Here is a 15401-nt window from a genome sequence, read left to right on the forward strand (position 1 = left end):
CGAATTGCCGACGTGACGTGTTGACCTTCCGAGGCATTCGTTTTTGACAGTTGTCACATGACTTACTGATCAAAATGGCGGAGGTCGAGTACACTTTCCTCGGTAATACCGGCTTAAAAGTCTCTAATATTTGTTTAGGGACGATGACATTCGGTAGCGATGAAAGAGTAAGTTGTCTGAATTGTTTCTCGTGAAATCCATTGCTTTAAAGCTTTCGTAGCTACGTTTTATTGTGAAAATATATCGTTTTCAGACGAGTCGGGGCGGCACAGTGTCCTCTTCCGAAGCTGAAAGTCACAGAATATTGGACCGATTTGCTGAACTCGGAGGCAACTTCATTGATACAGCTAATATATATCATTATGGCATGTCTGAGACAATTATTGGGAATTGGCTTGAAAAGTAAATATAATTGTGTTGTATTTTTAAATAACGTGGTCATCGACATCGTGTGTAATGAGCTCTTTTTTATCAGTTTATACTAGAGCCACTTCCACTGTTGATAATTTCCATTTTGCAGACAGGATCGAAATAGATTTGTGATTGCCACCAAAGTTTTTGTTCCAATGGACCGAACAAATCCAAACGCTGGTTTTTTGAGTCGACAGCATATAATGTGGAGCATTAATGAAAGTCTACGTAGATTGAAAACTGACTATATCGATCTCTATCAGGTAAACTTTGGATATTCCATTATTTTTCATCGATTTGTTTAGCGGAAAGGCCAGATTAACCTGACCAAGTTCATACCAAGAACTGCGTTCAATAGATTGAAGTCTTAGGTCTCAATATCATGTCCTACATCTGCAAGTCATTCCTGTCCTGAAACAATCTGCGTTCAATATGGTTTTACACTAGTGACATTGATAAAAGGTTCAATACTGAAACTTGATGTTTTGGCCCCAATGTCTATCCAGTTTGGTAGAGATGGTTTTAGGGGATGGTCTGGGTGCCTGGATCCCTGCCTTCCCGTCGATCTTGCCATTTTCGTTTATACAGATATCGTGAACACGGATACCTTTCTTCAAAAATATCTAAAATATACCAATAGTAGCCTTTGACATGGCTGCTTTATCCGGGAAATGCCTTTTCCTTTGTTTGGTGGGTCCCGGCCTTTTCCAATTTTCGTAGATCTGTTCCTGTCAGGTCGATTGACGTTGTGGTTGGTTGAGTATTCTATTGTCAGTGAATCAAAAAAAATCGTACATCTCGCAGAGCGTTCTAAAATTGAAATGAAGTGGACACCTTTGTTCATCCTGTTCATTGCAGGTTCATGCCTGGGATTGCGTGACTCCCGTTGAAGAAACATTCGGCGCGTTGGACGACTTGGTGAAAGCCGGAAAAATTCACTACATCGGTGTGAGTAATTTGTGTGGATACCAGTTGCAGAGAGTTGTTGACGTCTGTAAAGCGAAGGGACTTCAACCTGTGATAACTCTACAGGTAACATTCCGAATATTGTGTAAAGTTTTTGCGACACCATTAGCCGACGGTTTATACATAAACGATAAGAATTTTCGTTGCAGGAATTCAAGCGTGAAGCTTTCTAGTTCCTTCAAGTTTAGAACTATCAAATCTGCTTTTATCGTGATAATTAATTCGTATTTTCACTTAATTATTTAGCAATTTTCGTTTTCTTTTTGTACACCCTGTTGCAATATGTTTCGTATTTCACTAAGTTCGATACAATAATAGTTGGTTCCAAGACGTGACACGATTTAAGCCGAAGACGGCAACTTACAATGTCTTTATAATGTTTCTTAAATTTTTCACCAACACGTGTATCTGTATATTTATTTAATCAGTTTTACCGTGGTCATGAATATATTTATGTTGGAATTGGATTTCTTTTCGCTATAGCAACAGTACAGTCTTCTTTGCCGTTTTTCCGAATTTGAGGAGTTCAACGTTTGCCAAGACGAAAAAGTCGGCATCTTACCGTGGAGTCCCCTCAAAGGGTAAGTAAACCCCGCCTTACTCGGACGTGACCAACTGGCACTTTTTGACCAACTCGGAACAAAAACGAAATCATTTTTCTGACTTTCTAAGCGTATTTTCTGATCCTTAACTGACTTCGCTAACCTCGGATTAATTTTTCCAGTCTCAGTTTGTCCGAGTTAGGCGAGGTTTACTGAACGAGTTTCTATCATTCATTTTTCGCTTGGGTCTGATTATTGATGTTTTTGACGAATAAAGATTAACTAAATGCCTCTGTGGGAAAACAGAAATATTCGTTTCGATAATGATTGTCTAATTTTCAGAGGTTTGTTATCGGGCAAATACTATCGCGGAATGACGCAGGATAAGTTGGACGAGCTGAAATCGCGTATCGCCTTTGCGACTAAGAATAAGGACACCGTACACGCGATCTCGCCCGACTTCGAAAAAACAGGCGAACAAGTCTTCAAAGTGTTGGATCATTTGAAGACCATCGCTGATAAGTATAGTAAGAAAAACGAACATTAGAAATTCCTCTATCATTATTATTATTACTAACTGATTGTGGTAGTTTACGTAAATGACACTAAGGCGTTCTGCCACGAAACAGTAGACTCTGTCTTTGTAGCGCTTGGACTGTAAATACTATTTTCACCCTCACCGGTGAAGGGATACAACATTTATCATCAGGGAAGTTGGAGGTTTCCAGACGATTTACGGGTTAGACATATCGTCCTAGTAACTAACCCTAGAATGAGGAGGTTTACATCTGAATATATGAATTTGTTTACGTTTTTGTTGCATTTCGACATTCTCGTGATATACTTCCAACCAACAACGAATTCTACCTCTAAACTTAGCGACTAGCAGTTTTCAGTATCAGAGTCAATTTTTGAATCCTAGTCCGTTATAGCTATATTTCCACGATTTAGCATATCAACTCCGGCCCTGTACATATTATTATGCTAATGAACTGTAATATTGTGTTTTAATAAGGTAAGACCGTGGCGCAAGTGTCTTTAAGGTGGCTACTGCAGAAACCGGCGGTAACTTCCGTTATCATCGGGGTCAGGACGCTGGCCCAGTTAGAAGACAATATTGGCGCGTCTGCTGGCTGGAGATTAACAGACGAGGAGGTGAGAATTTTGATACTAACTCGTTTCAATTCTAACACTGTAAAATTATCATTTTCGAAATGGTTCAGATTCTATAACATCCTGACTAAAACTTTGTTCGTATTTTTCTTCTTGGAATATTGTAGATGGCGACACTCGACGAAGCTTCCGCCATAACAGATGTCCCGTACCCGTATAGTTTAGGAGTTGCGCTCAAACAAATGAGAACGGCGAAATTTGATTCGAAAATGTTCGCCAAAAAATAAATTTACATTATTTATACATGTATTCAATATCCACAGTTAGCAATATCAGGTTCTTTAGTATCACACATATATTTCATTTACATATATCTTTTAGATAAGTATTTATGTTTTTTGATTATTTTTTGATATTTTTAACTTTAAGTTATTGTATGCTATGCGTGTAAGAAATGTACCGTACTAAAATACATATTGTGAATTCAGGGTAATGGAATTTTTTTCGCACTGTCACACTGGTTACCACTGATACGCCGCAACCTTGAGGGCCGTCCGTTGTTGGAATATATACTGTACAACACCTTCGTTTCCGAGTGAGCGCTCAGTCTGCTGATAATTTTGGATAAATGAATAGATTAATTCAGTTTACTGAATGAGGCTAGCCAATTTACATTTATCATTTACAATTGGAAATATTCACTGGAATAATGCATAATATTCATATTTATATACCGATGTGTGCGCGTATTGATGTATAATGCTCGTGCATGTAGTATAGATTAACCCAATAAAAGACCATGACGTTTTAGCAAATTTGAATTTATTCTTACTAATATATACGCTACTAATTCAGGGTCCCGCGAGATTCGACGCAAGCGGAGTCATTAGGCTAAACAAAAATGATACCTTGTTTCTCCGCAGCGGCCGGGTCATTTTTGTAAAATATGATAAAATTTATAAACAGTTCATTTCTATAGCGGCCGGGTCTGTTATGGTTAAATTGATCACGATTTTAAAAAAAAGTAATGTATAGGGTAGATAGGCGACCGGCCGGGTCAACATTTAAGCTCAGCAGAGCGGAGAAACAAGGTATCAATTTTTTTTAGCCTTATAACCGGCTGATGTCATAAAAACGGTAACCTGCAACTACATTCAAATTACACTAACCACCTGGCTCATCGTATTCGTTAGATAAAAGAGAAATCAAATCCGAATTGCCGCTTGAAAGTGGCATTTTGTTGCGCAAATGCAATGATTCTGGTAATTTCAAATGCCGGGCTGATGATTGGAATTGAACTTGTGGAAATAATTTCTCGGACAGCCCCGTACTAGGGACTTACTGTTACCTTGTCTCTTGGCAAAAAAAAAACGAATGACACGATTCGTTTGAGACACCAGCGCCCTGGACACTTAGGCCCGTTCACCACGGCCAGTGGCCGTTAATCCTCTGTTGGTTTTCTGGCAATATTTTTGGACTAAAATCGAACATCGTAGGGTTTTTGCGAGTTATGGAATAGGAACGAATAAAGAATGATTTGACTGTTTCGAAGTTTATTACTTATCAAGATTTGAAGTTAAGCAATTACCAGTCGTTCATGCCACATCTGTCCGGCCGAGGCACTAGTAGACTGTAGTCTTTGAAAAGGAAATCTAAGTTGATTGATTGAAGATATTCTTCACCAATCTGAGACAAAATGTTCATATATAAATGATATCACACTAGGGGCCGTGCATAAAGTACGTACGTCCGTAGGGGGGTGGGGGGTGGGGGGTTCTTAAAATCCGTACAAAAGCGTACAGGGGGAGGGGAGGGGTCAGCTAAAAACGTACATACTTTCCAAGGGGGAGGGTTAATATTAAAAGTACGTACTTTGTGCACGAAACATATGTCTGTGGGTAAACCTGTCTTCCTTTAATGTATAGCAAACACTGCCTTAATTGCGGAAACCGGTCTCCCTGGGTTTGTTGCATTCAATATATTATATTTGGATCTCGGGAATTCCCCACTTTCAGTCTTTCATTTCGTCGCCATGGAAGATCGTTGATCAACGTCAGCAGGAACTCTGTTGAATCAGGGTGGATTTTGCCTTCTTTAAACCATTATTCCTGAAAATTCTGTTTTACGGGGGGGGGGGTGTTACCCTAAAAGTATGTACGCGAGGGGGGGTTATAAAAAAACGTACAATGAGCGTACAAGGGGGGAGGGGGGTTAAAAATACCCGGAAGTCAAGCGTACGTACTTTATGCACGGCCCCCTAGGTGGTAAATCTGTCGACTGTAAACCCCTAGTTCAGAGGCGCGTGGCGTCCCGCGACATTTATATGGGATTCGAAGCCACTCGACTTGAATTGTCGACGTGACGTGTTGACCTTCCGAGACATTCGTTTTTGACAGTTGTCACATGACTGACTGATCAAAATGGCGGAGGTCGAGTACACTTTCCTCGGTAATACCGGCTTAAAAGTCTCTAATATTTGTTTAGGGACGATGACATTCGGTAGCGATGAAAAAGTAAGTTGTCTGAACTATTTCTCGTGAAATCCGTTGATTTCGAGCATTTTGATTCTCAAGTATTACTGCAAAAATGTATCGTTTTCAGATGAGTCGGGGCGGCACATTGGCCTTGTCCGAAGCTGAAAGTCATAGAATATTGGACCGATTCACCGAACTCGGAGGCAACTTTATCGATACAGCTAATATGTATCATTACGGCATGTCTGAGGCAATTATTGGGAATTGGCTTGAAAAGTAAATATCATTCATGAAATGTACGGTAGCCTATGATACTTTTTTGGGGCCCATCCGCAATGAGCTCTTTTGTATGCTGGATAGGGCTTTAGCCAAATTCAGAAAGTATTAAGAGCTACCTTTTGTTGATTTCCATTTTGCAGACAGGATCGAAATAGATTTGTGATTGCCACCAAAGTTTTTGTTCCAATGGACCGAACAAATCCAAACGCTTGTGGTTTGAGTCGACAGCATATAATGTGGAGCATTAATGAAAGTCTACGTAGATTGAAAACTGACTATATCGATCTCTATCAGGTAAACTTTGGATTTGGCGTTATACGGTAGACTTTGCTCAAGGATCTTTTGGCACCGTAAAAAATGTGTCCGATTTGAGAGAATCGAGTTGGATGTCATATATTTCTTATATTGTCTCACAAAATATATCAAATATGCCCCAAAAGATCCAACTTTTGCGAGGTTTACTTTACAATAATGAAACTTTACGATGAATATTTCTGTAAGAGAATATGAGAATTATTTCTTGTAGAGCATTACGAAATTTTGTTGGCCTCAGTGTCTATTGAATCTACCGACGTTGTTTTAAACAACTTTCGTCTGTGGGTCAAAAAATTTCGTACATCTCGCAGAGCGTTCTCAAATTGAAATGAAGTGGACACCTTTGTTCATTCTGTTCATTGCAGGTTCATGCCTGGGATTGCGTGACTCCCGTTGAAGAAACATTCGGCGCGTTGGACGACTTGGTGAAAGCTGGAAAAATTCACTACATCGGTGTGAGTAATTTGTGTGGATACCAGTTGCAGAGAGTTGTTGACGTCTGTAAAGCGAAGGGACTTCAACCTGTGATAACTCTGCAGGTAACATTCCGAATGTTGTGTTAAGTTTTTGCCACACTATTTGCCGACTGTTTATACATAAAAGAAAATGATTATCGTGGCTGGGATTAGATTGCGAACGCGAAGCTTCCTCCTAGTTCCTTCATGTTGAGTACAATCAAGTCCGCTTACTTCGTATTTTCATTTAATTCGTCGGTAATAAATTTTCAGTCCCTTTTTTGCACACCCTATTACTAGTGATCCAGTCACATATTTCGTATTTTACTTTCCTAAAATAATTCCCTGTCCTAAGTGATACGAATTAAGCGAACTTGATAGACTGACTGCATCTACAATATATTTAATTTTGTCGTATTTCTGTTTAATTTACTAATTCGGTTTTTACTGTGGTCGTTAATGTATTCGTGTTGGATCTCTTTTCGCTATAGCAACAGTACAGTCTTCTTTGCCGTTTTTCCGAATTTGAGGAGTTCAACGTTTGCAAAGATGAAAAAGTCGGCATCTTACCGTGGAGTCCCCTCAAAGGGTAAGGAAACGTCGCCGTACATGGCCAGCTTGGAAATCTGACTTACTGCACCGATATAAACAAAATTTTTTTCTGAATTCATAACGCATTTTCCGGTCCTTAACTCGGGCTTCGCCTGCTTCGCACCAATTTTGCCGCTCTCAGTTTGTCCGAGTTACGCGAGGTTTACTGCTTTAAACATTCAATTGAATGAGCTTCTATGATTCGTGACTGGTCCTGTCGTTGGATCCTCGCTTGCCACAGTAACGGTGACGGTACCTCATTCTATCATGTATGAATTTGGCTCAGTATGAAATAAATGTATGTTAAATGCACATAGAGAATCTCTTTGTATATACCGAGAAAAATGAAGTCGGAAAAGTCTCCTTAAAGCTTATGATTTATATTGATTTGTTGTTTCGACTATAATCTAATAGTTATCTTCAGGAATGAAGACGAAATTTTCCGACTTCATCTTTCTCTTAGATCAGCGCGTGGGATTCTCAATATATCGCCACAGCGCGGGCATATAGTGTATACGTTCACTAGCATATCGGAATTCGTATACAGCCCCTTGACGTGTACATGTTCCTGACGAATCGAAATGAACAAAATATAAACAAGGTATATATCGTTCTCTTGTAAAAAACAGAAAGATTCGTTGCAATTGTTAACTTTTTTTTCAGAGGTTTGTTATCGGGCAAATACTATCGCGGAATGACGCAGGATAAGTTGGACGAGCTGAAATCGCGTATCGCCTATGCGACTAAGAATAAGGACACCGTACAAGCGATCTCGCCCGACTTCGAAAAAGCAGGCGAACAATTCTTCGAAGTGTTGGATCATTTGAAGACCATCGCTGATAAGTATAGTAAGAAACACGAACATTAGAAGTAGGGAGAATGCAACAATAATTACAAAAAAACAACCAGAAAAAGTAACTGAAGCTAGTAGTATTCAACGTTTCGACTAGATCCTAATAGCCATCTCCAGGAACGACTATTAGGATATAGTCGGAACGTTGAATAAACTACTAGCTTCAGTTACATTTTTGGACTGTTTTTTTTCGTTATAATTGTGGGATTCTCTCTACATCGCCTCAACACGGGTATCGTGTTTTATCAATCGTGAACGAACATTATAAATTCCTCTAATGATTATTATCATTATGATTACTAACTCGTAGTTCTACCACTGATGGTGGGAGTCTATGTAAATGACCTGTCTTTAAGGCGTTCTGCCACGAAAATATATACCTATGCAGTAGACTCTACCTCTGTAGCGTTTGGACTGTGAATAAAAGTTTTACGAAGTCGAATTTATGATAAGGGAAATTGGATCAGTTGAAGGGCTATTTTGATACGGTTAGATACGTCTGAGTACTACCTACTACCTACTAACCTTCGAATGTGTAAAATATATGTATTCAAATTGTTAGATGTTTTGTCTTGTTGACATTCTAGTGATATTATATTTCCAACCTATAACGAATTCTACCTCTAACTTAGCGACTAGCAGTTTTCAGTTTGAGTCAATTTTGGAATCCTAGTCCTTTATAAGAAATTTCCATTATTTAGCAGATCAACTCCGGCCCTGTATATAATTATGCTAACGAATTGTAATACTGTGTTTCAATAAGGTAAAACCGTGGCGCAAGTGTCTTTAAGGTGGCTACTGCAGAAACCAGCGGTAACTTCCGTTATCATCGGGGTCAGGACGCTGGCCCAGTTAGAAGACAATATGGGCGCGTCTGCTGGCTGGAGATTAACAGACGAGGAGGTGAGAATTTTGATACTAACTCGTTTCAATTCAAACAGCTTGATTTTCGAAATGGTTCACGCCAAGGATTCTGTATTATCATCGTTGACATTAAACTATGTTCGTATTTTTCTTCTTGGAATATTGTAGATGGCGACACTCGACGAAGCTTCCGCCATTACGGACGTCCCGTACCCGTATAGTTTCGTATTCGCGCTCAAAAAAATGAGAACGGCGAAATTTGATTCGAAAATGTTCGCAAAAAAATAAATTTACATTATTTATACATGTATTCAATCTCTACAGTTAACAATATCAGGTTACTTTAGTATCACACATATTTCATGATTACTTAGATATTAAGATGAATATTTATATTATGTGACTTTATGATTTGTTTTTGATATAAATGTATTGTATCCTTTACGTGTAAGAAATGTAATGTGAACTCAGGACAATGGATTTTGTCACCGCCGCCTTCCCGGAGGGTAACACAACTCCTCGATTCAGCCGGTTCAGCTATTGGTGCACTGAAGATTTTAGGTGAAGATAATTTGGTTTACTAAATGAGGCTGACTGATTTACATTTAATTATTATTATTATTATTATTATTATTATTATTATTATTATTATTATTATTAGTATATTATATAAAAAAATATAAATTTGTTATGACACAACACAATTACATAATACTGTATGAATGATATTTAATTATATTCTACATTGTGTAATGCAAATTCACCAGAAAAAAAGCAATATTTTAAAATTATAAACTTGCACTTGTCAAATGCTTTTGTACGGAGCCGCGTTGACACGGGAACATAATAAAGATAGTCTTTTCGTTCGAACGAAACGTTTTATCTTTTTCGTTAGAACGCATTCGGAGACTGGCGCCCGCTAACAGGGGTGGATCCAGTAATTTCGAAGGCGGTTAGACAAAAAGAAAGGGAGAAAACTTTGAAAAAATGGACCATTTCCTGATCATCTAGCCAGGTCGTGAAAATGTTATCTTGGCAAAAATAGGGGGGGGGGGCAGCCGCCCCAGACTTACCATATCCAATCAAATTTAGAAATTATTCGTACGTTACTGATTGGATCAGGTTCCCGCGTGGCGAGCGAAGTCATTGTAATCGTCATAAACAACGGTAACCTCAAACTAAATTCAAATTATGCTAAACCACCTGGCTTATCGATACCATGTGTGATAAAATGTTACCCGTGGCCTCTCAAACCGGCTGCCGTTTGACATCGGAGGAAAATTGATCGATATCGATAAAGCATACACTCGTCCCCGTGTACTATTGACAACGCCGATGTGAAACTGATGCAAATAATTAGAAGACCAGTAAAACCGTCCACAATGATTCTAATTATCGGAGGCCATCTGCGCTTGGAGGCAATTAAAAATTAGACGCGTTTCCCGATTAATTAGCGCGGCGATAACCCAAAAATTACCGATCCTAACCTGACCAAACATCTGTACTCGCAACAACATGGATGGTGGGAAAGGTCCCCCGAACGTTTCTTATCAAAATTAGACGGTTAAATCAAGAAAACCTATCGAAAAATACACAAACTAAGCGGACCTCGAACGCAGGTAAATCAAGGAATAATTTTTTTGTCTTATCCGGAATAAAAAATTGAATCCCGATTGCGACGTTGAATAAGTTAGGATAATTAGTTTTTCAATCATCAGTTTTGTATTTCAAATTCAAGTCGCATCAGTGATTTTATTGAGAATGTCGAAAAATAAGCAAACTTGATACAATTCATTTTTCTCCAATTCGAAATGATACACGTACAAAATTTGCCTCCAAAAGACTCGTGAAGATTGCGATAAAAAACACTTTCTTTTCATCGGAAAACAAGAAAAAATCATATCTAATATTGCATGGATATATAATGTTTGGATGAATACGGGCGATGGAATAAAGGACGTTTTGTTTGATTAATAGGAGGGAGAGAACAGGTGACCTAGCACCACCAACTATGTGGCTAGGTCACTTCTTTTTAGCGGTTCAGATCGTCTGGGTCTACAACAATATAGCACCAGTCACAAGCGCAAGTAAGTCGATTAAAAATATAAGGAGTCTACCGTAGAACTGTTGAACTATAGGATCCGAGATTTTATCTCGGAGTAAAAAAATGTTCCGATAATTCAGCTAGTATCCCACAGAAAACATTCCGAAAATTTCGAATGATATGTCATGGCAAAGGGACGTTTAATATCTATTGAGAAAGTTAAGGAATATCTCATAGATATGTTCATTTTTCTAATACCTGACAGAAAATTCAAAAAGAAGTACTTTAATTACTGATAAAATGAGATTATGTCATCTTGCACGTGATAGAATTTCTACTGATTGAGTGTTTGGTAGTCTCTGAGAACGAACTACGCCGTCCGAACATCAACGTCGCTTTTTCTCCGTTCGTAGGTTCGTGCGCGCAAGGCTGGAAAAGTTATGGCAGAAACTGCTTTTTGTTCAGGACCACGAAAGTGACGTGGAACGAAGCGGCGATTATATGTCTGAAAGGCAAAGCACGACTAGCCGAAGATAAGGACAGTTTGACCCACGCTTTTTTAAGATGTAAGTGGAAACGTTTAGCTAACACGACTGACCTTCTAGCACTAACTAATGCTAACACTTTCAGATAATACGTTTTACGCCATAGTTCTGTGGGTTAAGTGAATTGTATTTCAAAATAAACTACTATTTTGAAACAAAATTGTCGAGTTTGTCACGAGCGGTTAATGCGTATTTACATCGGCAAATCTACCAAATTAATCGATGTCCGTCTTAAAACACTCAATTCACCGAAGTAAAATTAGAGCCTGGAAGTACTTTGCAACTAGACTGTTCGAAGATATTTGTTCAGGGCATTGGCCGGATAATAGCTTCTTGTACATTCGAATAAAGGCTGTCCTCAGTATGAGTTTTTCTCGGTGGTCTCCTCCCTTCTTCTTTTGACCTGAAACCGAGCTCCTGTCACATATTAACTATAACGAAAGGCCGATTATTTATTCAATAATAAAACACTCATAAAAATTTCGTCGATTGCTCATATTTTTTAAGCTGTAAAAACCGTTATATCAACGTTTATATGCATTGATACCTATTATGCGTTATTTTAGGGGTTCTGTGCGAGTCGATGTGCACTACGTCATCAATATTGGCATGTCAAAATAACAATTACGATTTTGAATTTGGCGTGTTTATTTGAGAGGATATGCAAAATAATCGGGGCTAGACTGCATTGCCGGTCAATTCAATTCATTCATTCAATTCAAAAATTATCGATCCTCTATATTACATAAATCTTATGTTATATTATTTATTGTCGACAATAAATAATAATAACATGTGCTTTTTGCCAATGCGCCAGTAAACTTTCAAGTTAGTTTTTTTTATATATCCTATATGCAAGATTTTAGATTCATCTTTTCTTATTTCATCAAACGCTTGCAGCGAAAATGAAAATCAAATCGCATATCGGTTTAAACGACCTCAGAAATACGAAAACACCACGACGAAGCTGGTACTGGCACGTGAGTACTAACCCGATAAACGAGACGGATAAGGCGCTTGTACGAAATTGAATCTGATTCGGTTTAGCTAAATCCTATTCGATGTTGGAAAACGTAAGGATTAGTAAATCGAATCGTTTTTTCGTAAATGAGTCGAGTCAATTTATCAATTTAAAGGTCGCGATTCGAAAGAAAATGGGTGTCGATGGTGAACGAATTATTGATAGATGATGGTCTGCGATAGATGTCTTTAGCCCGCGGTCGAAGAGGACGCCATGTTGGATTTCACTGACCAAATCGCCACTAACTTGCTCGCCGAGCAAGTTAGTTGATTTAATAAATCAATTTACTGAACCGCGTCCATAAACGAGTTGATTTACCAAATCGGATTCACTAAACCGCGTGCCGTAAACGTGAAAACTAAATCCATTTACAAAGATTCAGTTTCGTAAAAGCGCCTATATTACCCGTACCTGCTTATTTGAAGACAGTACGAGCTTGCATCAAGCATCCTCTCCCGGCAGGGATTCGAACCTGATGGCGTCGAGATTGCCACGGTTCGTACTATGGCTGAGTGTAGCGATGTCATCAGGTTCGAATCCCTGCCGAGGGAGGATGGCAATGGAGCTACACTAGTAGCGAAAGCTCGTGCGTCAATTTAACTATAAGTCACACCTATAAAGTACTACTCGTCTCGTTGCATTTATTCTGCACCAGGATCACGGTTCCACTACGACACGGGCCAATCTTGACTCGAGCTTGATCCGGGCCAAATTGTTTCCCAAATTGTTTCCGTGTGATCGCGGCTTTAAACCCATGAAATGCATATATTTGTTCTTTTCTTGTTTTGAATAAACATTAACGTATTCATGGTATATATCTTTTCAGCATCATTTTCGAAACTGGCAGAAAAATGAACCGAACTATCGCAATGAGCAATGCATGGCGGTCATAGCCCGTTGGTATGATTCCAGATGCAACATCCCGAGACCGTCGATTTGTGAATATTCAAAATCAAGTAAATGCAACTTTCTACGCTGTGCTTCAGCGGGTTCGAGGCCCCTGAATTCTAAAATTGAAATCTTCATTTTGGAGATTCGATTTCGTATCGTCATGGAAATCTCCTGTCTTTTTTCTCAAACTGCACATATCCCTTAATTTCTTACCAGAGATGAAAGCCAGTCGATGTTATCCGGGCTGGTTGAGTTGGGGCGATAGTTGCTACGCCCTACAGAGAACAAAGCGCAATCATCACCAGGCAAATCTACACTGTCTTCGAATGAGAAGTCATTTGGTGGCGATAGAGAGTGCAGCGGAAGACAAGTATCTCAGCGGTACGTCGTGTTAATCACGTGTCACATCGAAATGCACGCGCGATAAAGAAGAAATACGATATATACATCAAAAGGAATAAATGAATTTTTGTTTTGTATTTGTATAGGTATAAGACGTAGACTTCCCGGCGGAATATTTTGGACGGGTCTACACGAGCAATTTAAGACTGGTTACTGGAAATGGGCGGTATGAAACGCTCGCCCGTTCGTTCGTTCGTTCGTTCGTTCGTTCGTTCGTTCGTTCGTTGGAGTCAGTAACGTACAGTTCTTTAACATGGATTTCTTTCTCTAATTCAAGGGACCGAGTTTCGTTAACTGGAACAGAGGTGAACCAAACAACGTCAGAAACGAGGACTGCACGCACGTGTACAATAACGGCAAATGGAATGATATCAGCTGTAATGCGCGTCAACGATTCGTCTGCAAATCCAGAAAAAGTAAGTTCACGCTGCTATTCCTAACTAGCTTCGCGACGCTTTTATACGGATTTCGACGACGAACAAAAAAAAACTAATACGAAAATCATCTTATTTCGAAGTTGAGGGTAAATGTCCCGGCGGTTGGAAGTCGTATAGACATTCGTGTTACAAGTACTACCCGCAGGCTAAGAATTTTGCAGGCGCGCGTCAAACATGCAGAAGTCAAAAGAGCTACCTGGCCTGGATCGACGACATGGATGAAAATAATTACATTCGGCGTAAGTTGATAAAACGCTACATATCCGTGTTGTGACGGTAATATAGAGAAAATCCCACAATAATGACGAAAAACGAAGTCCGAAAATGTTTCCTAGAGTTGGTAGTTTATTCTCCGGAGTTGTTTAAGATGTTCACCTTGGCTTACCTTTTTTGCAAATAGGACTCGGAGGAGGAACTATATTCATCGGATTGAATGACATGCGACGAGAAAGTTATTTCACTTGGGATGTAAGTTGCAAAAGAAAACTGTAAATTCTACTCATAGAAGGAGCTATTGTTTAGGAATTGAAGTGATCGAGAATTTTTCCAGGGTCCGGAGAGTGGGAGTTTATACTGGGCTCCCGGGAATCCAAACAACAAGAAAACGGACGAATGTACCGGTATGGACATGAGAGGAAAATGGACGAACTACAATTGCAAGAGCAAAAAGGAAGGATTCATCTGCCAAAGAGGCATCGGAGGTAAGCTTCCGCCTTTACCAACTTGTTTATTATGATAAATATGACTATGATAAATACATTGCGTCGCCGTGATCGGAATCTTTTAGAGTTTGACTGATTGTAAAGGAACTTAATCTTTGAATGTTACTTAACCCAAGACCCCCTAAATCTAAGATCTTCTATTCCTGATCCGGAATAAAGTAGCCCGAGATATTCATTTCATATCCATGGGATGTCAGGGGATTTCATGAATATGAAGTTATTAAACAACGGCCAATCTGATTGACTGTCAATCTCCGAGCGTTTTCTCTAGGGCAGGGGTTTTGATGCTGTCAGGTCCCTGCACAGAGAGCTGATGTGTCTCTAGGGCAGGGGTTTCGATGTTGTCACGTCCCTGCACAGAGAGCTGATGTGTCTCTAGGGTAGGGGTTTCGATGTTGTCACGTCCCTGCACAGAGAGCTGATGTGTCTCTAGGGCAGGGGTTTCGATGTTGTCAGGTCCCTGCACAGAGCTGATG

General features: G+C 39.4%; 2 protein-coding genes across 2 annotated transcripts; both read left to right on the forward strand.

Moving 5' to 3' along the window:
* Window positions 1–62: 62 nt before the first annotated feature.
* LOC141911028 (1-deoxyxylulose-5-phosphate synthase YajO-like) lies at window positions 63–3857 on the forward strand. Its single transcript, XM_074801975.1, has 8 exons — window positions 63–167; window positions 254–402; window positions 521–674; window positions 1270–1443; window positions 1861–1958; window positions 2262–2446; window positions 2935–3074; window positions 3200–3857. The coding sequence occupies exons 1-8, from the start codon at window positions 75–77 to the stop codon at window positions 3317–3319; spliced, it is 1113 nt and encodes a 370-aa protein (XP_074658076.1). The 5' UTR covers window positions 63–74; the 3' UTR covers window positions 3320–3857.
* Window positions 3858–5298: 1441 nt separating this feature from the next.
* Window positions 5299–9476, forward strand: LOC141910863 (1-deoxyxylulose-5-phosphate synthase YajO-like). Its single transcript, XM_074801722.1, has 8 exons — window positions 5299–5545; window positions 5634–5782; window positions 5926–6079; window positions 6466–6639; window positions 7047–7144; window positions 7810–7994; window positions 8763–8902; window positions 9032–9476. The coding sequence occupies exons 1-8, from the start codon at window positions 5453–5455 to the stop codon at window positions 9149–9151; spliced, it is 1113 nt and encodes a 370-aa protein (XP_074657823.1). The 5' UTR covers window positions 5299–5452; the 3' UTR covers window positions 9152–9476.
* The last annotated feature ends 5925 nt before the right edge of the window (window positions 9477–15401 follow it).

Source organism: Tubulanus polymorphus, chromosome 9 (assembly GCF_964204645.1).
Source record: "Tubulanus polymorphus chromosome 9, tnTubPoly1.2, whole genome shotgun sequence".
NCBI classification, from domain to species: domain Eukaryota; kingdom Metazoa; phylum Nemertea; class Palaeonemertea; order Tubulaniformes; family Tubulanidae; genus Tubulanus; species Tubulanus polymorphus.